The following is a 23,156-nucleotide window of genomic DNA, read 5'->3' on the forward strand; positions in this document are numbered from 1 at the left end:
TTTATTTTTGTTTAGTTTTTTTTCCCTCCTTTTTTTTTTATCCTTTTCCTGGAATTAGAAAAAAAAGGGGCAGTCTAATATTATTTACCTTTTGTACACATTTGCTTTATTGCCTATGCTTTTGCTAAGCGTTTTTAGCTTCGAGACCTCTGTTTTGCAGAAGGTTGGATGTTGCGAAAGCTGCTAGCTTGAACGCTGCGTGATTAGCGCCTTTAATTCAAATTGGGTTGTGTCACTCCTCAGAATGGGAAGGCCTGACGTACACTGAAGTAGGTCACAGTTTGAAAGCTTGAAGTGGTGGTGATTGTGGCAATCCTGCTTTTCCAGGAGATTACCAGAACAATACTCAACTGAGTGAACAGTGGGGTTCCAGATAGCATATCGTTGATTGCTTTCGCGTATCCTAGAAGGACTCGAAAGTGAAGCCTATTCGAGGTGCTGTTTTGGTGCTCATGCATTGAAACTTTTCACACAACCTTTGGGGATTTGTCTGCAGTCTCTTTTAGATGGATTTTTCCCTTGTCTGTTTTTGGGCTCTGCTCTACAGATTTTCTGTGTTTTGGATTGCTTTCACTGGGGAGCCTGTCGCCACAGAAATCTGGTAATGAGGAGCACATACTGAGTATCATGTGGAATTGCTGGCCATCATGGGAGAGGATAATCTAAACCCAAAAATCTTCATACCTCTGCTACTTATTTTGGATGTGTTCATTTCACAAAGAGCTTAGTTGTTTATTAGAATATTTGAAGTTTGCTGTGATGGTATTTCAGTAGTGGGAATCGTGGAGAAGACGCCAGGAAAAGTGGATTTTACATACACTGTATTGACCACAAGGGGTTACCTAACTGTGAATACATCTAAACAATCATTGAATATAGTCAAAAATTAATTGCACCACAATCTTGCCATGAGGCTGTTAATGTTTTCGAAGAGTAGATAAGAGATGCAAGGTTGTACTTGTGAAGAAAATTATGCAGAGTTGCATAATGGCACAGAAGCAAAGAGCTACACTGTGTTATAGAATAATAAAGATTTTCTTGATTCTTGACTTTTTCCTTCATACTCATGGTACAGTCCATTTCTTCGTGCGTAAGTAGTGTACAACCAAATGATCGGATACGGATTGCGAGTTTTGCTAGCTGCTTGCCATACTTATGTTAACTTTAACTTGCGGATATTTTAAAATGGGGATGTGCATGGGTACTTCAGTACCGATTAAGTTGCCTGTATTAAAATTTCAGCATTGGAAGATGAAGAACAGTGTATAATCTTAGATTTGCGCCATTACGAAACCAGTGCCTTAACGCTAGCACTTCAGCAAGAAGGCGTTAGTGAAGAAACGACTTGGATGGCCAGGATGTTAGCTACGTTAGCTACGACGAACCAGTGAAGAGATTTTACCTTATGTAGAAGACGATGAATCCTCTTCACCACCCAACATTGTACTGGTAAGTGTTGGCTCATTAGTTCATCTGAAGAGGCAGCCTCCTGATCAATATATACAAACTGTCCATGGCTACTTTTAATGTAGAAAACAATTTATAAATGTTTCACAAACATTGAACATTTTGAAGAAAAAAAAAAGCTTACTACTCTATGCTAATTTTCTATTGCCTTGTCCGTCTGCGCAGTTAAACGAAAAGCTGTTCTTTAGTTCATATTTCCTTCTTACCAATACTCGACCTTCAAATTTAGTCTAAATGCACATCCCTAATTCTATTACCATTTTTATTTTTTTAAATATTGAAATTTAACCACAATTATAAGAAGCAGTGATCATTGGCGTAGTAGCTCTCCTAACAACCGATTGTCAACTGCTCCTTTTTTTTAAATGCTAGTTCGGTTGGCGTATTGGTCATGCGATTCAAACATGGCTGCTGAAGAGCCAGTCAAGGGTAACATAATTTAAAAAAAAAATTAAAAAGCCTAGCATGGTGACAGATTTATTGTCGTTTCCTACCTGCCTAGTTTCAGTTAGCTACAACACCAAAGTCGAGATCTGAAGTGTAGCGTTTTAAACTCGTAGCTAATCGTTATGTAGCGGCAATTTTTTTTGTCTGTTTGTTTGTTTTTTCTGTTAATTACACACGGCGAGTAACGTCTTTTTGCAAAATACAACATGGCTACCATAACGGTTTAATTATCATTGCATTGGCCTTTTCTTTACTAATACCACAGACTGCTGCAACATGCTATTGAGACCTACAACTGACCGCTACAAAACAGTGTGCCGTGTCTTGGCCATACGTGGACACTCCTGATTAGTTTGGATGAATCAAGGCATTCAGACTGAAGACCCAACAAACAAGTCCTTGCACACCAGACCCTTTGTCTTATCTACTAAAGCATTCAGTAAATTGGCTTTAATATATTCTATGCACTCTGTATTATGCTACCCTATGATGAGCATGCTCCATCATTACCCTTATACAGAGAGGGGTTATTTGATACAGGGGGGGGAAGGGAACATATGAAAAGCAAATAAACACGTTTGGGCAAATCCGAGTTTCTGTGAAGTATTGATTGCAGCGTTTTGTGCTGCTACGTGGAATCACTGGTCATGCTGACAAGCTCCGAATTTGTTGGGGATGTATATGCCTGAACAACTGGTTTGCAGGCTTCAAGGAATTTACAGGCCCACATGTCAAAATGGCATATGGCTGATGCGCTGCTAAATCACTGAAGCAAAAATGTGCTGATTTGAGTACGCTTTGACATGAGTGCTGGTGTACTCCAGTCAAGCGCTGAACCTCGGCTGAACGATGCGTCTCTGCTGCACTAGATGATGCTTGAAGCTTATTTGACGTGAAGTTGTACTCTACATAAATGTAGGTCCATAAGAATATGCTGCAAAGTGTTAATGTTATCTTGGAGATCTTTGAGGGACACACCCATAGAAAAAGTGTCCTTGCTCCCTCTGGTGTTGAGTTTAAGCTGTGCAGTCACACACCCTCTCTGGTTTCGAGAATGGTACGCTCCATGTCTAGCTGTAATTTTCCACTCTCTGTGCAGCAGTGGGGGAGGGGCTAGTCTCTAACCTTACACCATGTGGTTGTTTTTAGCTATATATGTGGTTATTCTTGGTGTATTTTTTTTATGTAGTATGTTCTTACACCATGTTGTGGTGTTAATAGCAACACCCTAACAACAGCGTGCTCCACCCAGCAGCATGTGTTGTGGCGTCCTAGTTTAGTTCCCCTCCCCCTCCGGTTCTCTGTCTCTTGGACCTACATATTGTGTGCCCTTTAGTCTGAGAGGTTGGCTTGCTACATTGTGTGCAATCTGTTCGCTCACAACAGCAATAAAGTAACTGTGAATTAGGAAGGTTAAGCAAATTTTCCTTTGTGAAACCACTTGTGAAAAGTTTCTATTGTTGAAAATGAAAATAGAAAGTTGTCTTTTTCAAATCTTGAAATAAACGTGTTTAAGATGCCACAGCGAACTGCTAGACAATGGCCTCACTATCACTTATGTTTTCTGTCAGACCAAGGGTCTGTATCTGAGGAGCACCTGTTTGGCTACATTGTTGGATCATGGTGTTGTCATGTTCATCATGAAGAGCCCTGTGCGTACATGTGGGGGGAAAAGTCTGGCTGTGACGGAAATGGCTCCCTATTTACGGTTTAGGGCACTAACGAGTATGTCCGCCATTTGTGTGATTTTTTTTGAGGACACTACAATAATATCCCACAATGCAATCGTAATTCATAGTAAACATCGTAGCTCAGTTCATCCGCTGAATTTGAAACAAAATGCATTGAGTGGCACCACTAAGCAACAGGCCGTAGAACGACGGCGGTTACAAGGAGCTGAAGCCATGAATTTCAGATATTTTTCCATGTAGTTCGATAATGGGAGGCTTGTATTGCTAAGTAACATAACTATCAAAGACGACTCCATTTGTAACGCTACTTAGTAAACGAAAGTCTCTCCCTTTATAGGGCAATACTACCAATGGGGCAAGACCATTGATAAGAGCCATTATAAATTAATCTATTTATTAAATGTATTGTTCAAATGAATTATTACAGGTGTATATTTTTTAACGAATAATGGGAAGACCAGACTTGCTCCCTCTTGTGTTGCTTTCGACCTGCGGTTTCACACCCCTCTGCTTTGTCAGAATGGTACGATCTGTCATTTTCCACTGTGCAGTTGCAGTGCCAGCACTATGCTGCAGTGGGGAGGTGTTTGTTGTAAAAGTCCCTGGTTTTATATCTTTTAAATAAAGATGTCAAACCAACCATTTAGTCTGAGGGACACTAACTTAATAAATAGTGTATATGTTCCAAGAAGGAGTCCTTTTTTGGGGGCATTCTCTCGCCTGATTTCTGTGGTTTAGCATTGAAGTAGTGTTAATTGTTATCTGATGAATTTGTATGATAATATTGTGATATGAATTTGATATGACAATTGTCAAAAGTATAAATAGTTCATGCAGTTACATGCAGTTTTTGGTCCATCTGTATAACTAGCATAAAAGCTGCACATTTAATGTGTTCGCTTGTCTTGGATGGTCACTCACCATAGGAAAGTAAACAGTTGGAGCAACTCCTTTTAACCTGAGATCATAACATGGATTATATACATCTGAATCTTTTTTCCGGTCTGGAAATAACCTATGGAAAACTGGTCTTGCTCCCTCTTGTGTTAAGTTTGAGCTCTGCAGTTTTACACCCTCCTCTTTTCGAGAATGGTATGATCCATGCCTAGCTGGTAATTTTCCACTCTCTTTGTGTTGCAGGGAGGGAGGGGTTAGTCTGCTACCTTACACCATGTGCAGCCTGACTACAGATACAGCCTACTTTTGTTTACGATTATTTATTTTCTGATCATTTTAGAGTCTTGACTTTTGTTTGTTTTATCTTATTAATGTGAGTTCAGTAGATATAAGTCATCTACTATATGAAAAGTCAGTGGATAAGGTGGTTCCACTGGATCAGCGCTTGTACATAAGGAGAAATGTATGGTTCATGCCTTTTTGCCTATATAGTTTGAAAGCAGCTGCGAGAGGTGCTCTCATGTTCACCCAGGGAGACCCTTAATATGCTGCACCCCTATGCAGTTGCATACTGGCGAAGTCAGGTCATGTTCTTGGAGCTTTCCTAATGAGCAAGTGAGTAAACTGATTACAGGCTGGCTACATGTTTATAGGCCGTCAGGAATCATGGGAGAACTTGTCATGCTCCCTCTTGTGTTAAATGTGGGCTGCGCAGTGTCTCCCCTCTCCATTCTGAGAATGGTACGGTCCATGTCTAGCAGTAATTTTCCACTCTCTTTGTGCAGCAGTGGGGGATGGGTTAGTCTGCTACCGTCTACACCATGTTAATCCTGACTAAAGATAGCTGTTTAAGCTGGGTATGAAGTTTTATAGCGATGTTGGAGAAGTTGTGTATATCTGATAAATAGTGTCACGACCTAATTCAGTTTCTTTATGTACTTTTTTCTTTATTTTTTTTGTAATACTGCAATTATGTGCCTTAAGGTGTTGTGTTTTTATGTGTGGTTGTGGTGATGTTCTTACAAAGTGTTGTGGTGTTAATAGCAACACCTTAAAACAATGTGCTCCACCCAGAACCATGTGTTGAGGAATGCTTGTTGAGTTCCCCTCCCCCTCCGGGTCTCTGTCTCTCGCGCCTTATATACTGTGCACCCTTCAGTCTGAGAGGTTAGCCTATTGCCTTGTGTTAAAATAACAATAAAGGCTAACCAGTAAGTGAGAATTAGGGAAGCTTAATCTTTTGTATTTTAGCATTTTTTTTAAAAGTTTCCTAGTACCAGTTTTTATTTGCCTTTTGCGGATCTGATCATGTATTTTTGGTAAGTAGGTAGTTTGCACATTACCTTAAGAACAATTAGCATTGCTAGGTTTTTCTGGTAGGACTGATTTGTTGGAATAACCATTAATAAATATCCTATTTTTTCATTGTAACAACCTTCAACATGTCACACGTTTGGTGTGAGAGGAACATGGTTAACATGTTAGCTTGTCTTGGTGGTCAGTTGTGGGATTTCAGTGGAAACAATGAGCGATCTCGGAAAAGCGTGTGCTTCATGCCTTTTTGCCACATTGCTTAAAGGTGCCTGCAGGATGGAGCTCTCATGTTCACCAGGGAGAGCTTTGACATGCTGTGGCACTACAGACTCAGCACAAGCAAGCGCTGTTACAGACTTGCGGAGTAGCAAAGTTGCGTTCTTTGAGTTGTTGTAATGAATTGGGCCCAGTTAATTACAAGCCCAGGAACCATGCGAAAACATGTCTTGCTCCCTCTGGTGTTAAATGAGATGCGCTGTACCACCCCTCTCTGTTCTCAAAATGGTACGCTCCATGCCTAGCTGTAATTTTCCACTGGCTCTGTGCAGCAGTGTGGGAGGGGTTAGTCTGCTACTTTTGCCACCTTGTTCCTCTTGACCACAGATGGATGTTTGTGTTTGATTTATGGTGATTCAGCTACGAAGGTCATTTGTGTGGTTACTGTGATCTCCTCTTTACTCTGTTTGGTTTTATGTCCCATTAACACTGTGTGCTCTGTCCAGCAGCTTGTGTCGTAGGGTCTCTGGGACCTACATTTTGTCTGCCCCTTAGCCTGAGAAAGGTTTGCAGTTACACTGTGTGCATACCGCCTCGCAACAGATCATGGCCATTCAGGACCTAAGCGAGGAAAAGTAGCTCCTGTAGGCAAGCGCTGCTGTTTAAACACTGGGCATCCTACAGCTTTCTGTTCTTCACTTCATTAGCCCGGTTTCTGTTTTTCTCCCTCCTCCCCTGAGAAAATTACAGGCCGAATTCTGTCTTTTTCCACTGAACTCCGAATGCACATCCCTGTAATCATTCCAGGCAGGCGTCACCTTGTATTGAGAGTGCTTTGGGATGCAGCTACGAGACAAATTTTTTCTCTGCACGGATCTGCTAGATATTAATCAAATTTCGATTAGCAAAAAAACAAACAAAAAAAAACTTTAATTAAAAACTTTAGAATCGCAAAATATACAGTACAGGGAAATTGGAGCCAGAGCATGCACAGTAGAGACAGCGGGTAAGGTCGTGTGACGGGGCAAACCCCGCCCATATCTCTTAGACGCAAGGCCGCTACCTGTCCCTATACCGGGATCGTGCATAGCGACTGTACTTGACCTTACATTAGAAACCAAAAAAAAAATTACTGCATAACGATGGCTCGGTCAGCTGTACGCCAGATTTGTAAGTACATCAATATGCCATTAAAAACAAAAAAAATACTGTGCTTTCAAAACATTTAACACCGTTGATGTTAGCTGTCTATCAACTTGTGTAATTTTCAAGTTTCCTTTCTGTTCTGTTTACTTACATGGGATTGTCTGGGGTTAAAGGTTGTACTGCTGCCGGCCACTAGAGGCCGTAAGATGTTTTGGCTTCACTTTTCAACCTTTTGTCCAGTCCACTCTCATTTGGATAGATGGCTATTTTCGCCGTAGTGTTTTTGTTGAGGTGGAACCAAAACCCCCACGTAAAACCGCGCTATGCCGCCGCTGGTGGAGGGTAAAGAGGGAATAATTGGCAGTTATGGTGCTGGTATGGTGCAGTTATGATGCTGTTGGGGAAACGGGGTTATACTATTCAAGTCGCTGTCGTTCGGTTTGGCAGGCTCGTCTTGAACTTTTACAGCTTCTCATCGTTGTTGGCAAGTTACGAAGGTACGCGAGTCTGACTGATTTATTCAGAGTGCTGTTATTGGCAGCCAATCGTTGCGAAGTCCTGAAACTTTCAGAATTTGACTGTTACCATTGTTACCATTGTTTTCTAGTGTTTAATTTCCTTTTTGAGAATCTGATCATTCATTTATTTTTATAGTAGTAGTCATTTAGGGATGACAATTGGAGGTAGTTGATTGTGTTAAAAAAAAATATATACACCAGCAAAAACATTCTTACAGCTCCTATAATGAACAAGGCTCGATAAATTACTGGTTAAAAGTCTGTAAAGAATTGTAGGGGAAACTTTGTCCAGCTCCCTCTTGTGTTCAAAGGGTAGAACCACCCCTGTCTGTTCTGAGAATGGTACAATCCATGTCTAGCAGTAATTTTCCACTCTTTCTGCAGCAGTGGGGGAAGGGTTAGTCTTCTACTTTCTACAACATTAATCTTGACTACAGATAGATACAGCTTATGCATATATATATGCATGCATGATTAAGCCAGTGCCTAATTTAGTATGTGGCTTCTTAATCTTTTGAAGGCATGTGCCTTGTGTTGTATTTGAGTGGTCACTGTGCTAGTGTTCTTGCATCATGGTATGGTGTTAGTAGCTATAGCCAGCGTACTTCACCCAGCCACGTGCGTCAATGCCCTCACCGGTTCTGGCTCTTAGTGTTGTCTTTTAGCCTGAGAGATGCTTACTAGCTTACTGCATTGTGTACACCCTGTCTGAACTGAAGTTTTTCACACTTCCAGCATGAAAGGAGTGTGATTAACATTGTAGCTTGTCTGGAGTGGCCAGTCATAAGAATTGTGTGGATTCATACTTGGCAATGACCATAGAGAAAGGGGTTGTGTACAAGGAGAAAGTTGTGGTTCATGCCTTTTTGCACACAGTGTTTAAAGGTAGCTGCAAGATGGTGCTCTCCTGTTCTCCAGGGAGAGCAGGGATATGCTGGGCCGTAACAGGCTCTGCACAGATGTGAGCTTTTATGCAGTTATACTGTAGCAAAACCTGATTCTCTGAGCTTTTCTAATGAATTAGGTCGGTTTAATTATTACAACTTACATGTTTATAGACTGTTGGGAATCATGGGAAAGTGTTTGCACACCCCTCTCCTGCGTGAATGGTACGGTCCATGTCTAGCTGTAATTTTCCACTCTCTTTGTGCAGCAGTGGGGGAGGGGTTAGTCTGCTACCTTCGACACCATGCTGATTTTAACTACAGATATAGCAGATTGTTGCACATGCTGTTGCAATTTTTTTTAAATTTAATTTAAGGGCAATTTGAGAGATTGTGTGTGTGTGTTGCCCTCTTGCAAAAAAATAGTCTTTAACCTTGTCATTGATCTGCTGAATCAGGGCCTAATTAAGTAATGGGTTAGGAGGAGTTCCTTCTGTTGTATTTGTGTGGTTATTGTGGTGCTGTTCGTACACCATGTTGTGGTGGTAATAGCACACTGTTTTTAGGTGTCGCTCCACCCAGCAGCATATGTTGTGGAGTCCTAGTTGAGTTCCCCTCCCTCTCCCCAGTTCTCCATCTGTGAGACCTACATATTGTGTGCCCTGTAGTCTGAGAGCGGTTAGCTCACCCACATTGTGTGTGCTTTCGCTCACAGCAAAGGGCTAACTAGTAATTGAGAATTAGGGAAGGTTGATCGTGTATCTTGTGTATTTTTCTGGGCTGATTTCTGTGATCCCAGAAATAAAAACTAACACGTCAGTCTTACAGATGTCACAGGGTTTGTATAAGCTAAGCTTCTCCTCTTATACGTGCTTAGCACCTGTTGGGCTACATTGTTAATGATGGCGCTTTGGTGTTTACCAGAGAGAGCCTTGGGTGGATGTGTAGAAAAGTCATGGTCCTAGAGTTGTTTTTCTTTCTTTTCTTTTTTTTTAATAAAAGGCATTTGTTGAAATTTATTCCAGGTTTCTAGTTATTAATGGGAAGACCAGACTTGCTCCCTCTTGTGTTGCTTTCGACCTGCAGTTTCTCGCCCCTCTGCTTTGTCAGAATGGTACAATCTGTGCTTAGCTGTAATTTTCCACTGTGTGCAGTTGCAGCGCCAGCACTATGCTGCAGTGGGGGAGGGGTTAGTCGTACAAGATCCTGGTTTTATATCTTTATTTTTAAAAATTAAACTTTGTGCAAGCTTTTTTTGCCTTGGAGAATGAGTTTTAAAGTGTTTTATGTTTAAAGGTCCCACATATGTAAAATAAATAAATGAATAACTAATATATATATTTATATATAATTACACCACAGAAATAATGCTAGACTTCCACCTCTATATTTATAAACTTTACCTCAGATGTGGATTTTCTTCTGTATGCTTCAGTTCATATCTGTCTCAAAGTCTCAACTGTGCTTGCATGGTTGTTTCTATTCCAAGTTAGATTTGATCAGTGATTCAACATGAGCTTATTTATACAGACAGTATGTCCATCAAAATAATACATATCTGTCAAATTAAACAAGTATGTTAATAAAAATATTGTACTGCCTATGTTATGTTACTCATCAAATAATCTACCTGTATAAAATATTTTTGTTTAAATGATCAATTTAAATTTAAACATTTCAGAAGTCTTAATGGGGTTTCATGCCACTTAAGGCAGCTTTGCTTATGCATATAAATGTAAAGATTGTAACAGACATTCAGGCAACAAAGTCTTTGAATATTGCAGTTTTACAGTGAATCCTTCAGTAATGCTTAACAGAATATTACTGGAACTGCTTGTTCAACCTAGACCTACGCTTTTATCCAAAGTTGTATAGTACTGCAAAAGGCTTCTTGGATTTGTGACAAAAGTGGAACCCCTTGTGGTGCTATATACAATCTATATACAATCTTTTAAAATGTTTCAAATGGGTTAAAACAAATCCATTTACAAATAAAAGAATTTTAAGAGTTTAGCTGAATAAATGATAGTTCATGGACATGCTCTTTGTAACTGAAAACATATGCATTTGTGAGATCCTGCTAGTGTGGGGATCCTCTTTTCAGTGATGCACACAAGTTATTTAAGTGTTGTTAATTCTCCCTGCTGGACATGGGTATATAATGATGGAGAACTCCAATTTTCCTTTCAAATTGCAGATGAGATGCTAAACAGGTTCACCCAGAACATAAATTTACATATTAAAAAAAAAAAAAAAAAAAAAAAGATTTAACTGAGCCCTATTGCAGATACTAAAACAAAATACCAAAGCGTCAAGCCTTCTGAGGATGTATCACCAGTTTCTATCAGTTCAGCTGTGTGAATAAGATCACATGAACTAAACTGCTGAACCCCCAGAGGGAATTTCACATTGAGTGCATGGGCTTAGTGTAAGTATGTGTTGTAAAAAAAAAAAAAAGACAAATGTATACAGAAGGTAGAATAAGCAGTTACTTCATTCCCAGGTCTAGTATAGTTGCATGTTTTCCATACAGAACTAAATAATTAAGTGGCTTAGGATAAGAGAAACATGAGACTGTCTATACAGACATCTCTGTGTTGGTAACATTTAATTAAGTCCTCCAACATTTCCTCTTAGACTGTGCTAACACTGAGCATCTCAAACTCCTCAGTCTCCTCTTCTCTGCTTCTTGCTTTGCCTTGCCAGTCTCCATGAAGGAGGTCTATCCTCTCAATCCTTCAAGCGAAATGCTTATTTCACTGTTGTTGAATGAGCTTTCCTTCTCCACTTTTGACAGCTATTCTGTGACTGCTGTTGCTTTTATTTATCTATTTATAAATAAATAGATAATTATTTATTTATCTTTTACACAATGTAAATATAGGAGAGCAATTTGGGAGAGTTAACATTTTTAAATATGAGGGGTCTTCTTATAATATGAGACATTATGTAATGTGAATTGGCAGCTTTGTCCTTTTGAAATATTAATTTATATCTTTATTTTGTTACCAGCTACTTTTCTCCAGTAGAATACCAGTTTACAGATGATGTAGATGTTTCAAGGCCTCAGATATTTGGACCAAGTTTGGGATGTGGGGTGGCTTTAAAGGCGGGAATTGCACTTGAGTCCTTGCGGGCTGTAGACTACTGTGAGCGATGGTCAGCTGAATTTTGTGTGTGTGATTTGGACGGATTTGCTCTTCAGTGGTTTGGGCTGCTGTACGTAGAGCTCCTCGGCCGAGAGCATACACACTTGGAAACTCTGGCTCTGGAAAAGGAATGGGCAAACCGTGCAGTTTTCCTTTTGGTCTTTATTTCCTTTAGTGAGCTCATATGATAGCTAGTTATTTAGACAAGACAAGGTCATTCATTTTTGCGAAACTCTTTCTGGTCAGGCCAGTGAAAGTTTGCATTTTGGAGTGGAACAGGAAGTGGAAAGGGGAAGTTGGCGGAGATTGTGGTATTTCTACAGAAGATAACGTTCATTTAAATTATTGTTTTTCTTGTTGTAATTTTCAGTGTTTGTCTTATGAACTTTGTCTTATTTGAGAAGTTGGTTGGGCAATTATTCATAACTTTTTGCGTAACCTTTTCAGAAGTGAATTTCAGCCTCATTTTTCTCTCTTGCAGTTTTTATTTTATTCTAAAACCTTGTTAACAAGCCTGCAGTGGCATTTGGAAGGAACCTTTGTGAACAATACTCATTTTGAAGGCGTGTAAAAGGACAGTGGTTGAGTGAAAGGCCAAGACTGGGTTCAAATCTGCAGACGACTAGGTTAAAAAGTAATGCAGAAATCAAACCTCGCAGCAGAATTCCTTCAAAGATCTTTCAAGAAGGTAATAGATTCCTTAAATTGCCATCAGCAAAATCTTAGGATAACGCTGAGGTAGCGAGGAGCTAAACATGGCCAGAAGTGAACTAAAGACTTGCTTGCTTTCACTAGCTGATAGCAAGCACAACCTCAGCACCCTACTAGCATCATCTCGGCAAGCTACGCTCGAGCTCTGTTTTTGCCAGGATTGATTCAGCTTCAGCAGCTGCAGAGAATTAAGCCCTGGCGGCCATCTTGAGTCCCTGCAGCGAGAGAGACACTTGTTTTCTCGCCCTGCTGTGGAGGAGGGGAGCGCAGAGGATATGCGCCATGAACAACAATATTGGAATGGGGCTGGTGCTAGCGGCTAGCAGCCACTTCTCCTGAATACTGTATTTCGCCAGAGGGAAATGGAGGGAGGAAGGAGAATCTAGTACACATATTAATTCCTGATTGTACTTGTGTTCTCCCAAAAAGATTAGATTAGCTCTGTCCAGACATGTCCTTCATTACGTTCAGAGTTTGTTGCAAACAGGCCTTGCTCAGGTTACGAAGCCCACTTGCTTTGTTCCTCTCCTTCTCAAAGCCACCCATTTTTGCTTGCATGCTAATGGCTAATCCTGGTAGTTTACAGTCCATGTGAGGTGACCTCAGGCTTTGTATCTCCAGTACTGTTTCTCAGCTTTCTGCCGTAAACTATCGTTAGCGGCATTAGCATAATAGTAAGTTTCAAAAAGCTAGCCTGTCTCATCCATTGACCTTCAGCATGATATATAAGTGAAAAATGAAATTTCACAGCTGGTTGCCATTGACACCAGACATTGGGGATGGAATGCAAGCTTTCAGACAGGAAACGAGAGAGGCGCTGTGCGAACAGTGCAGGAGCAGATGTTGCTATATTTAGGGGCCAGATCATGCGCACTAGCGAAAAGTGCAGCTTGCCGTGCAGCAATGCAGCAGCAGTGCAGTGACGGGTTGGCGGTTTCACACATGCAGCAGGACACCGTACACAGTTTCATCTAATTGCTGCAAGTGTGTTTGTGTGCGTGCATGTATGTGGGTGCAATCACAGCACAAGGGCACGAATGAGGGGAAATGGCATTCATATAAATAAAATATTGTATATTTCAAGACCAGTTCTACAGTAAATCAGAAATGTGGTCTTGCAGCTAAATGCATGACCACAATTTATGCGTGACCTTTTATTAGGAAGATGTTTATTACGGAGTAAGGGAGCGACCGTGACTTGACAGTGGCTTGACAGATGGAATGAGTTATATGTAGGCTAATGCAACTCTGGTATTGCCTGTAGTTTTGTAGTATAAGAAATGGATCTGCAAGGATAAACAACTATTCTGTCCAGTTGAAAGACATGCATTGTTAATATTCTGGCACCTAACAGAGCAGAAGTGGAGTGACATTGAGGATTTGATTTTTATTTTTTTTTAATACTTTGAATATCTTTTTGTAAAAGTCATACCGTAATCTGCTGGGCACCATACTGTCCATTTTGCTCCAAACAGTTAAAATCGATTCGATTAGTCATTTACCCATTATTGCAGAATTAATGACCGTGCTTGTGCACCTTTATTGCATTGAGCTGTTTTGCTTTTGACAAAAATGTGTGATTTAATTTGTATTGATCAGTTCGATCAGTGTTTTGACGAGGAATCTGTTTCCTAGATCGGCTTAGAATGGAAGAAATAGGGAGTAGAAGCTCTAAAATCATGTCAGCACTTCCCTTTCCTTTCTGTGTCCTTTATTATGTAACACTTTTATCCATTAAATAATAAATCAGTGAGCTGGAATATTATTCACCACATGAGGGGAGATTTGAACTATTGTTTGTCATCTTGTCTCTTTTAGAATCTGGACCAATCCTGTGGTCAAATCCATGAACAGGGAGGTGCCTAGCAACACAGCTGTCAGGTGAGACGAAATGCATTTTGTGCAGTTTTATTATTTTTTTGTATATATAAAGTTTGTGGACGCCTTCTTAATTTTAATCTTAAATGTTATGTTTGCATAATTGATTTTACTTTGCTAGAACTGTGGTCGCAGAAGACCCACATACCCCTGTGTAACTGGCTCTGTTCAGTTCCATCACCCTGTGCTGTGCTAGAGAGCGAGGGAGACAAATATAATCACAGTCCTGAATCCGAGCTTCGTATCGAAATTGGAACTTGTTACAAGATCACAGCATTACATGTGCAGCCTCTGTTGTCGCTAGCAGACTCTGTAACCTGCTGTCCTGATTGGCTCTAAAAGCCACCCAATGAGCTTGAAGGGGGTGGAGACAAATGCTGGGTTTTCACCCCCTCCCGGCTTTTCCAATCAGAAGCATTTTGCTCTGCCTCTGTGAAGGAGCTACCTAGTTAGTGTGGTAATAAATTTTTTTTTTTTGGTAGTGGAACTAGATTGGTTTAGGTCTTAGATTTGACCTCAGACTTCGGTTTATACTGTCTGGTCTCTGAGACAGTGTGCTGAAGATGACCATGTAAGCAAACATTTAGGTGTAGTTAGTCTAAATAGGCTTTTCTCTCAGGTTAAACTACCTTTTTCAGGGCTCACCTTTGACCTGTAAAGAGGCAACTGCTGATCAGTGGCATTGCGACAATGGCAGCTTTGTGTTTTTGTGTTTGGGGCAGCAGAAGTATTTAACAATGCAAAGTGGCATCTAGGTTGTGGAGTGCCACCTAGTGGTACTTCCTAGATTGTGTCCCAGAAAGAGTGGTCTTGGACAAATGGTTTGGACACAGCTGTTTTGTTGCTGTTTTTTTAATATCCTGTTTATTTTTTGTTGTTGTTGTTGACTAAAGTGAAGCAACTAACTTCTCAACTTTTTCCGTCTCTTCCAGTTTAAGCAGGTAAAAGAAAATGGAAGTTGCTGTCCCGGAGGAGCCTCAGAAGAAGATTTTCCGTGCCCGGAAAACGATGAAGATGAGTGACCGTCAGCAGCTGGAAGCGCTCCACAACACTTTGACCACCGCGGCCTCCAACTCTTCGCCACCGTCATCCTCCTCACGTCCACAGACGCCCCTGGTGAACGGAACGCATGCGGAGGATGGACAGAAAGTAAAAGAAAAGGAGAAAGACTGGCCTCCGTCCTCTCGCTCCCAATCTCGATCGCCCTCGCCTTCCGCAAAGAAAGGGTCCGAGACGGGCAAAGGGGAGGAGAAAAAAGGAGAGAGGAAGGATGAAAAGAAGGCGGAGGAATCTGACGCTGGCAAGACGGAAGTGAGTGCATGCACGCATTCTGGTCTGCAGGAAATGGCTTCTATGCTTGTTTACGTTTTTTTTATCGTATTACCTCAGACCTATCATGCTGTCCACTACAGACCGCACAAACCGCTGTGGAACATGTTGCTGTAATCAACAAGATTCTTGTCAACTTTTGTTGACAAGTGTTTAAATATGTGGGCATCACCAAAATGACATTGACCTATACAAGGAGTTTCCATATTCAGCCTTCTGTAATTCACTGGTTCCCAGCAATTGTCCTGGAGAACCCCCTGCCTTGCACATTTCTGTGCTCTTCCTTTTCTCGACACATCTGATCCGATCCAGGCAGTTAATTTCAAGTCTGTCTGAGTTGTAGTGGAGGTATTTAAGCAGGAAACGGGCAGCTCAGGGGGTACTCAAGGACCGGGTTAAACCTATGCTGTAACCAAGACTAAACTCAGTACCATTTGCAGAGCACAGTGTTCATTAGCAATTTGCAAATTAAGTGTTTGGATGGATTAGTTTCTGTTTGTGATTTAGATGACTGAAATCCTCGTTCTTTTCCCAAGGCCTCTAAATCTGACAAGAAGAGTGACCCGAAAAAGACACCCGCGGACCAACTGTTCAATGGGGAGACTGCTGCCATGGATACAGACAGCTCCTCCCTCGACAACGGTCCAGCAGAGGAGAAAGAGGAGAAAAGCATCAAGAGCTCCTCATCCTCTGCTTCCGGCTCTCCAGCCGCCGGCATGGAGTGTGACCCAGAAGTGAAGGAGGGTTTCCTTTTCCTCAGTGAGGAAGATGAGGGCCAGGGAGAGCGGGATGAGCTGAAGGAGAAAAATGAGGTGAAGGTGGATGCTGATGCTGTGAAAGATGAGAAGAAGGAGGCAGAGACTTCACAAGGATGCAAGGCAGCAGATGGCACAGGTAATTAATGCCCATCCAAAGGGCAATGGAAAATATGAAGAGAGCATTAGAAGTACTCGTTCAAAACCTTGCAGGTGGTACTGAACAATCAAGGCCATGCTCAGTAGTTCGCTCAAGCCCAAAATCCAAACAGAAGTTATAGGCCTGATTCTATGACCGTATTAAAATTGTAATTGCTAAATGTTTTGCATTTTATGTAACAATTCATTGAAAAATCGCTAAACAGTGATGTAGCCTTTCAGGACAACAGTATAATGTGATTCTAATTCCATGTTCGGATTCCATGTAGTAATGGATCCACATAGTTATTTCTGAGAATGTGACAGTCCTGTTACTGCTAAATTGCTGATAAATAATTATTATCTGTGACCTAGAATAATAAGCTATTTCCATTCTGGTGAACAAATCAAGGCTGGCCCAAATTTCTCATACTGTGCACTTGCTGTATGAAAATAGAACCTCATGAAAGTTCCCTCATGTTTCTGTAGTTTAAATCCGCTGTTCTCCCTTTCCTCGCCAACAGGCAACAGCACACCCGCAGGTAAAAAGAGATCCTTCTCACCAGAAGGGGGAAAAGATGGACGGAAGGATGCTGAGATTAAAGAGGAAAGGGATGGGAAGAGAGCAAGGGTGGATGGAGTGGAGCTTGAGGCACAGCTGGAGCTGAAGATCACAGCCAATGCAGGCAGCCGTATGAAACTGGAGAAGGTTTGCTTGTGTTATTTATTTTTTTTAGGGGGTTCTTGCATGGCCTTGCTGTGACGCTCGTACCAGGTTTATTTTTCTGAAATGGTTTGGTCAGGTTCTGAAGTTTGTTTCGCCGAGCCTCATTAGAAGTGCTTAATCTACATGAAAACGCTGGAAAGATCTGAACATTGTTGCTCAGCAACCATGGCACACAGAATCCACTTTACATCACACCGCTTAACTGTGGTAAAATGAGCAAAGCTGGCTGTTTTATTAAGAACAAATGTCATCTTTTGACTGTGTGCTAACCTGTTTATCCACACAGCCGTTTGTTTATATTAAAAGATTTTGTTCCATGTTTTCAGGTGGTGCAACAGCTGGTGGAGGATCGGTTGCGGGTGCTGCAACTGACTGTGTTTGACCGCAGTCTCAAGGAACTCAAAGAGAGGGTGGACAAGATCGACAACACCACCAAACAGCAGAATGCTCTGCAACACATTAGCACACTGCAGGTGAGGGCTGATCCTGGACCTGCTTCACCATGGTGTTTTAGTTTTTCCACATTCTCAGATCATTCCCAGCTCACTGTTTTAAAGCATAGACAAGCATGTATTAAAACACTAACACAACATAAATGCCAATGAGGAAAGTGAGGATCTGAGAGAAATATAATTGAGGATGTGATTTTTACCTTGGCTATAGTTAGAAATACTTTATTTAGCAAAAACACTATTTTGCAATGCCAGTCTCTATTTTGTCCATGTTTAGTCAATAGTAAAACATTCATTACTGACAATAAGCCTAATCTTGTACGTTACTTAGGAAGTGTTGACCCATTCCAATCATGCCACAGCTTTTCAGGTCAGGTCTGACCTGGCTTTTCTAACAAACCCCACACTGTGTTTATTTACTTTTGGATCAGTCAGGTTGAGTGACCGAACATTTCTGCTGACAACCATCCAGGCCTCTTTTACCACTATACTCACTGTGCTTTTGTGGTTTGAATGAGATTTTGTTGCTTTTCCATGTTCCAGATGTGTAACACTATATACACTTTATTATAAGTACATTATTATATTATAAGTAGTGCCTCACCACTAGCTGTTTAGTTTTATCATTAAAATGATATTAAAGCTGACCATCAGCTTTCTCAGTACCAGAAAGAATATTCCAACTCACTGGGATTTAAAGTCTGTGAAGATGCACATAAAGACGTCTGCATTGAGACGCTTAAGGCGTTCATATTTAGCGTAGCTTGCAGTGGATCAAAGCTGCCATTATGCGTACCTCCAAAATCCCTACTGTACTTTGTACGAGTCTATAGAGCAAATGCTGATTGGCTATGCAGTAGCCTTGGGACCAGAACAAGAACCAAACAATACTCAAACCAAATGAACTCCTGCAAAGTCCGATGTTTATTTGAAGTTGGCAGAAGAGGGAAGACCGGATGCTCAAAATGTTACAAAAACAGGGAATTTAGTATTATTAATTATTGGGAAGAGACAGGAAATGCACCAGACCCCCTCCGGAGAGTCACAGACACTGACTAATGAAGATGCCTGCTGCGGTTATCTGCCACCCTATAGTTCTTTTGTCACATTTGAGTAGTCTAGAGTGAGACCTTGAGATGACCTTTGCAAGATGTCCACTCTTAAATGTCCTCCTAAAAGGACCTTGCCTTTAGAAAACCTTTGGGAATATCTTCTAGTCGTAGAAGCTTAAACAACATTCCTCAAGGCCTCCTGAATGTTTTGACTGGGTCACACTGCGCCGGTCATTTACCTGTGTTAAAATGAATGAGTCTCTTTTTTTTTTTTTTGTCTTCACACGTTGCAATGTTGTCATTGGTTTCAGGCTAAGATTTCACGACTGGCTAAGAAGTTTGGAGCTGCTAACCAGGCATCTGAAAATTACAAAAAAGCTCAAGAGGTGAGTTGGTATCCTGCAGCTACAGCAAGCCCACTTTTGTCATCATGAGAACATTTTATGTTCATGTAGATAAAACGTGGTGTGATTAGTAGAACTAAAACCAGACATTGAAATGTATGGGTTAAATGTGTCGAGCTATTTTGTATAAAATGAGGAAATATTAATGCAATTCAGAACAAAAGGAACCCACTTGATTGTATTAATTATTTCTCTTTTCTCAGGCTCCTGCTGCTAAGACCACTGCCTCAATCAACACCAGCTCAACTCAACGGTGAGCTCTTAATTAAAGCTTGCTTGAAAGAGAACTGCTGGTTGAACTTCAAATTGGATTACCACAGCATAATCAGTAGAGCAAGACTCCCTCTTGTGGCCGGAATAGAAATTGTTCTATGTTTGCATTTAGAAGACCCCCATTTTTTTTTTTTAGTGATCATCTTTCAGTTTTTTCTATGCCATATTTCATGCGTTTTTAAATGTAATTTTAATATTTTTTTATTATTTTTTTATTTTTTATTATAGCATTGATAGGACCACACTAGATCCCAAGCATCACAATGCGCCTGCAGGAACAAACAGCTCTACTGGTGAGTTTTCTGAATAGTCACATCTAATAGTTATGGTCTGCTTATATCTTGCATGTTGTTGAGTCCATAATTTTGGCTAAGTTTATTCTCATATGTTTCTAAGTCAGTCCTAATTTATTTTTGCTTACATTAAACATCTTGATGGCTTCCTTCTGTCCTCCTTCAGCTATCCCAGCTCAGCCTAAACCTCTCTCTACTCCAAATACGGCAACTTCCTCTGCCTTGGCTGCACCTGCCCCTATCCTCCAGATCCTCTCCACGACAACAGGGTCCACCCCCTCCTCTTCTGCCTCCTCTCTTGCTGGCCAGGCCCAGACAGGCACTCTGCTGCTGCAGACCCGTCCCAACACGGGCGTTATGACGACCAGCACAGCCACATCAGGCGGCCAGCCCATGTCCATCCAACCTTTGCTGATTCAACTGCCGCTGGCCATGGCCAACGGACAAGGAGGAGCGTTAGCAGGGGGAGTTGGTCTGATCCCGGTGTCTTCACTGGCCAATGTTACCAATCTTAACAAGGCGAAGACCACCACGCCCACCACCACCATCATCCTGCAGAAGTCGGCGGGAAATGTCGTCTCGTCTTCCTCACCGTTGTCATCCTCTACGGCTCCACAGATGTCTTTGGGCAGGTCGATGTACCAGGGCGGTTCAGGAACGGTCAGTTCACCTAGCGCTGCTGTTTCCGTGACAACGGCCCGCACGCCAACACAGTGCGCCCCTGTAGTGGGAGTGGCTACGGCCTCATCATCCCCGGCAACCACGGGGCCCGCAGCAACAGGCTCAGCAGCAGCTGCTGCTACTGGTCCATCTTCTGCATCTGCGATGACCTCTAAGACAGGTGTGTTCAATGACCTATTCCATCCCCTATTTTCTCTTCAGTGTAGTCATTTCCAGATTCCACCCACTAGCTCAGACTCACAGCTCCTGACACACAGTGCTATCAGTTCTGGGGAGGTGAAGGCTAGTGTGTACTTCCCTGCAGCCGCTGACCAATGTCATTGGAGAGCTAGAGAACGCTGACTACTGGGATCACACTGAGTGTGAGATCTTGTGATGTAGCTGCACCTTTAGTTTCTGAGGTTCCTTTATCTGTGAACGGGTCAGATATCACATGACTGATTTGAACATGCAGATTTCAATGTGCAGTGCAGGGTGTTCTTGAAAGACCTACAAGTTACAATGACTACAAGCGTGGTTCCTATATTTACGCCTACAGCTAGCTTGACCATTATTATACTGCCATCGTCCGTTAGTGGTTGGTTACCTGACTTGTGCAACCTAAACCAGCTATCATGAAGGTCTACTTTACTGTGCTGTTATCTGACTGTGTTTTCTTTCACCCGCAGATAACCAAGCCTCTAGTTCTACTCCGGCCAAATCTCCTTCTCAGGTATGTATAGTATGATGAAGCTTCACAGTTGGAATCTGTTTGTTTTAATCAGTGCTCGGTTGTTCCTGTGCTGCTTGTTTATTACTTTCCTCTATTTCCGCAGTCTGCTCGGCCCAAGAGTTCATTCATAGACCTGACTGAGGATGACGATGATGTGCAAGGTAATAGTCCACACCTCCATTTAGCCTTTGTGCCTCGTCTCCCATTACCCTTCAGCATTTTATTCTCTTGCTTTGTGGTTATTTGTCTTGTGTTCCTTCGCTCCCTCATTCTCTGGCTGGCTTTGTGTGGGTCTGTGTTATAGTGACAGGCGTGCAGAAGGCTACTGCTCCTTCTAATGCCACCTCTACCCAGAGACCCTCAGGGCCACCCCCGTTAGTCAGCTCCGCCTCTGTTGGTGAGTTTTTTTTTTTTGTGTGTTGTGTTTTGTTTTTTCCCTTCCCTCCTCTTTTAGCTTTTCTGCCTCTCTTTTGCTTATTAGCTGCTTGTGTAGACCCATATATATCCATATTACCACTGCTGTCAAGTGATGCCCTGTTGCTTTTTTTTTTTTCTTCTGCTTCCCAGTCAATTCTTTCATCTTTCACCTTCTGACACATAACTGTCTTAGTGTACCTTTATTAGGTATTAGGTATTATATCTGTGTGAATATTAAAATTGCAAAATTCCACAGATCTTCATGTAAAAGCTATGCAGACCTCATGAATTACTTTTTGCTTGTATTTTAAGATTGGTGGTAATCCTTTCTTTTTTCAGCAGGCCGCTCTGGAGTGCAGCATCGACCCTCAGTGGTAAGTACATGTAACTTCTAATCATTTTCCGCCTAGAACTGAGTTGGTGTTATCAGATTTAACTTCTATAGGTTCATGAAGCTAATACAACATTTTGTGGCCTTTCATATTGGCCTGTGTTCACAATACGTGATTAAAATGGTAAAATCCTATCAGTCATATCGTAAAATTAAAATTCTTTTTTTCTCCCTTTCCCCATTCAGGACTCTCCTTCCAAATCCCGTCCAGGCTCTTCCTCTTCAGCTCCTCTTCCTCCATTGCCGTTAGCTCCAACCCCACCAACCCGGCTGCCCCCGGAGGCCTCCCACACCTCGCCGCCCCAGCAGCCGCAGTTGAAGTTGGCCCGCGTCCAAAGCCAGAACGGCATTGTCCTGTCCTGGTGCGTGGCCGAAACGGATCGTAACTGTGCGGCGGTGGACAGCTACCACCTATACGCCTACCATCAAGACCACCAGGGGACAGCCGCTGGTGCAGTCTCGTCTCAGCTGTGGAAGAAGATTGGCGAGGTGAAGGCTCTCCCCTTACCCATGGCCTGCACGCTGACCCAATTTGTGTCTGGCTCTACATACTACTTTGCTGTGAGGGCCAAGGATGTGTACGGACGCTTTGGGCCGTTTTGCGAGCCGCAATGTACAGATGTCATCAACCCGCCATCCTCTAGCTCTTCTTGAGCTGGCTGAGAAACGTGCTGGCTGCTGGAGGAAAATGTGGCGTAGTCGGCATAATGGACACAAATACCACCAGTGGGAGATATAGAACTATTAAATACGCGTCAGACTGTTGGCTTAGTTAGGACATTTCTGGTATTAGGAATGGCGCGACTGTGGACAGGATGTTTAACACGCGCATTGACACACACACACACACACACACACACACACACACACACACTAAAACAGACTCGCACACTATTCAATTTGACATTATTTTAAGAAATGTTGGAGTTGGCACCAGTGTGAATCCTCCCTAAAAGGAATTTTCCATGTGTAGATTGGTTGTACAGAGTTAAGTGTTAAACTGATAGGTCAGATATTTATACGTTGTATTTGGTCTGTTTCAAATCTTTGGTTCCCTTTTTTTTCTTTTTTTTTATGAATAATTACTTTTTTTAAATAAAAAGACATTCAATACATTGCACACATGCTCCAAAACATGACCTGGTTTCAAGCTGCGCAGAAAGACAGTGGTGGCATTAATGCTTTTGTAATGTCCTGTCTGGTAACCAGACACC

General features: G+C 41.8%; 1 protein-coding gene across 8 annotated transcripts in view; it reads left to right on the forward strand.

Annotated features, from left to right (window-relative positions):
• atf7ip (activating transcription factor 7 interacting protein) overlaps positions 1–23,156 on the forward strand; it is a 50,431-nt gene that overhangs the window by 27,224 nt on the left and 51 nt on the right. For 4 of the 8 annotated variants that reach the window (XM_072656807.1, XM_072656809.1, XM_072656808.1 and 1 more), the window contains 14 exons: positions 14,259–14,321; positions 15,251–15,629; positions 16,184–16,541; positions 17,065–17,249; positions 17,594–17,740; positions 19,083–19,157; positions 19,379–19,428; positions 19,677–19,741; positions 19,908–20,582; positions 21,091–21,134; positions 21,238–21,295; positions 21,439–21,531; positions 21,891–21,925; positions 22,129–23,156. The exon at positions 22,129–23,156 is cut by the window's right edge and continues 51 nt beyond it. In XM_072656807.1, coding sequence (XP_072512908.1) covers positions 15,270–15,629; positions 16,184–16,541; positions 17,065–17,249; positions 17,594–17,740; positions 19,083–19,157; positions 19,379–19,428; positions 19,677–19,741; positions 19,908–20,582; positions 21,091–21,134; positions 21,238–21,295; positions 21,439–21,531; positions 21,891–21,925; positions 22,129–22,596 — 2,613 coding nt within the window. In that variant the 5' untranslated portion in view covers positions 14,259–14,321; positions 15,251–15,269 and the 3' untranslated portion in view covers positions 22,597–23,156. Of the gene's footprint in view, positions 1–38; positions 1,450–14,258; positions 14,322–14,763; positions 14,890–15,250; positions 15,630–16,183; positions 16,542–17,064; positions 17,250–17,593; positions 17,741–19,082; positions 19,158–19,378; positions 19,429–19,676; positions 19,742–19,907; positions 20,583–21,090; positions 21,135–21,237; positions 21,296–21,438; positions 21,532–21,890; positions 21,926–22,128 lie in introns of those variants that run through there. The other 4 variants (XM_072656810.1, XM_072656813.1, XM_072656812.1 and 1 more) reach the window with 4 other exon arrangements.

Source organism: Salminus brasiliensis, chromosome 15 (assembly GCF_030463535.1).
Source record: "Salminus brasiliensis chromosome 15, fSalBra1.hap2, whole genome shotgun sequence".
NCBI lineage: Eukaryota > Metazoa > Chordata > Actinopteri > Characiformes > Bryconidae > Salminus > Salminus brasiliensis.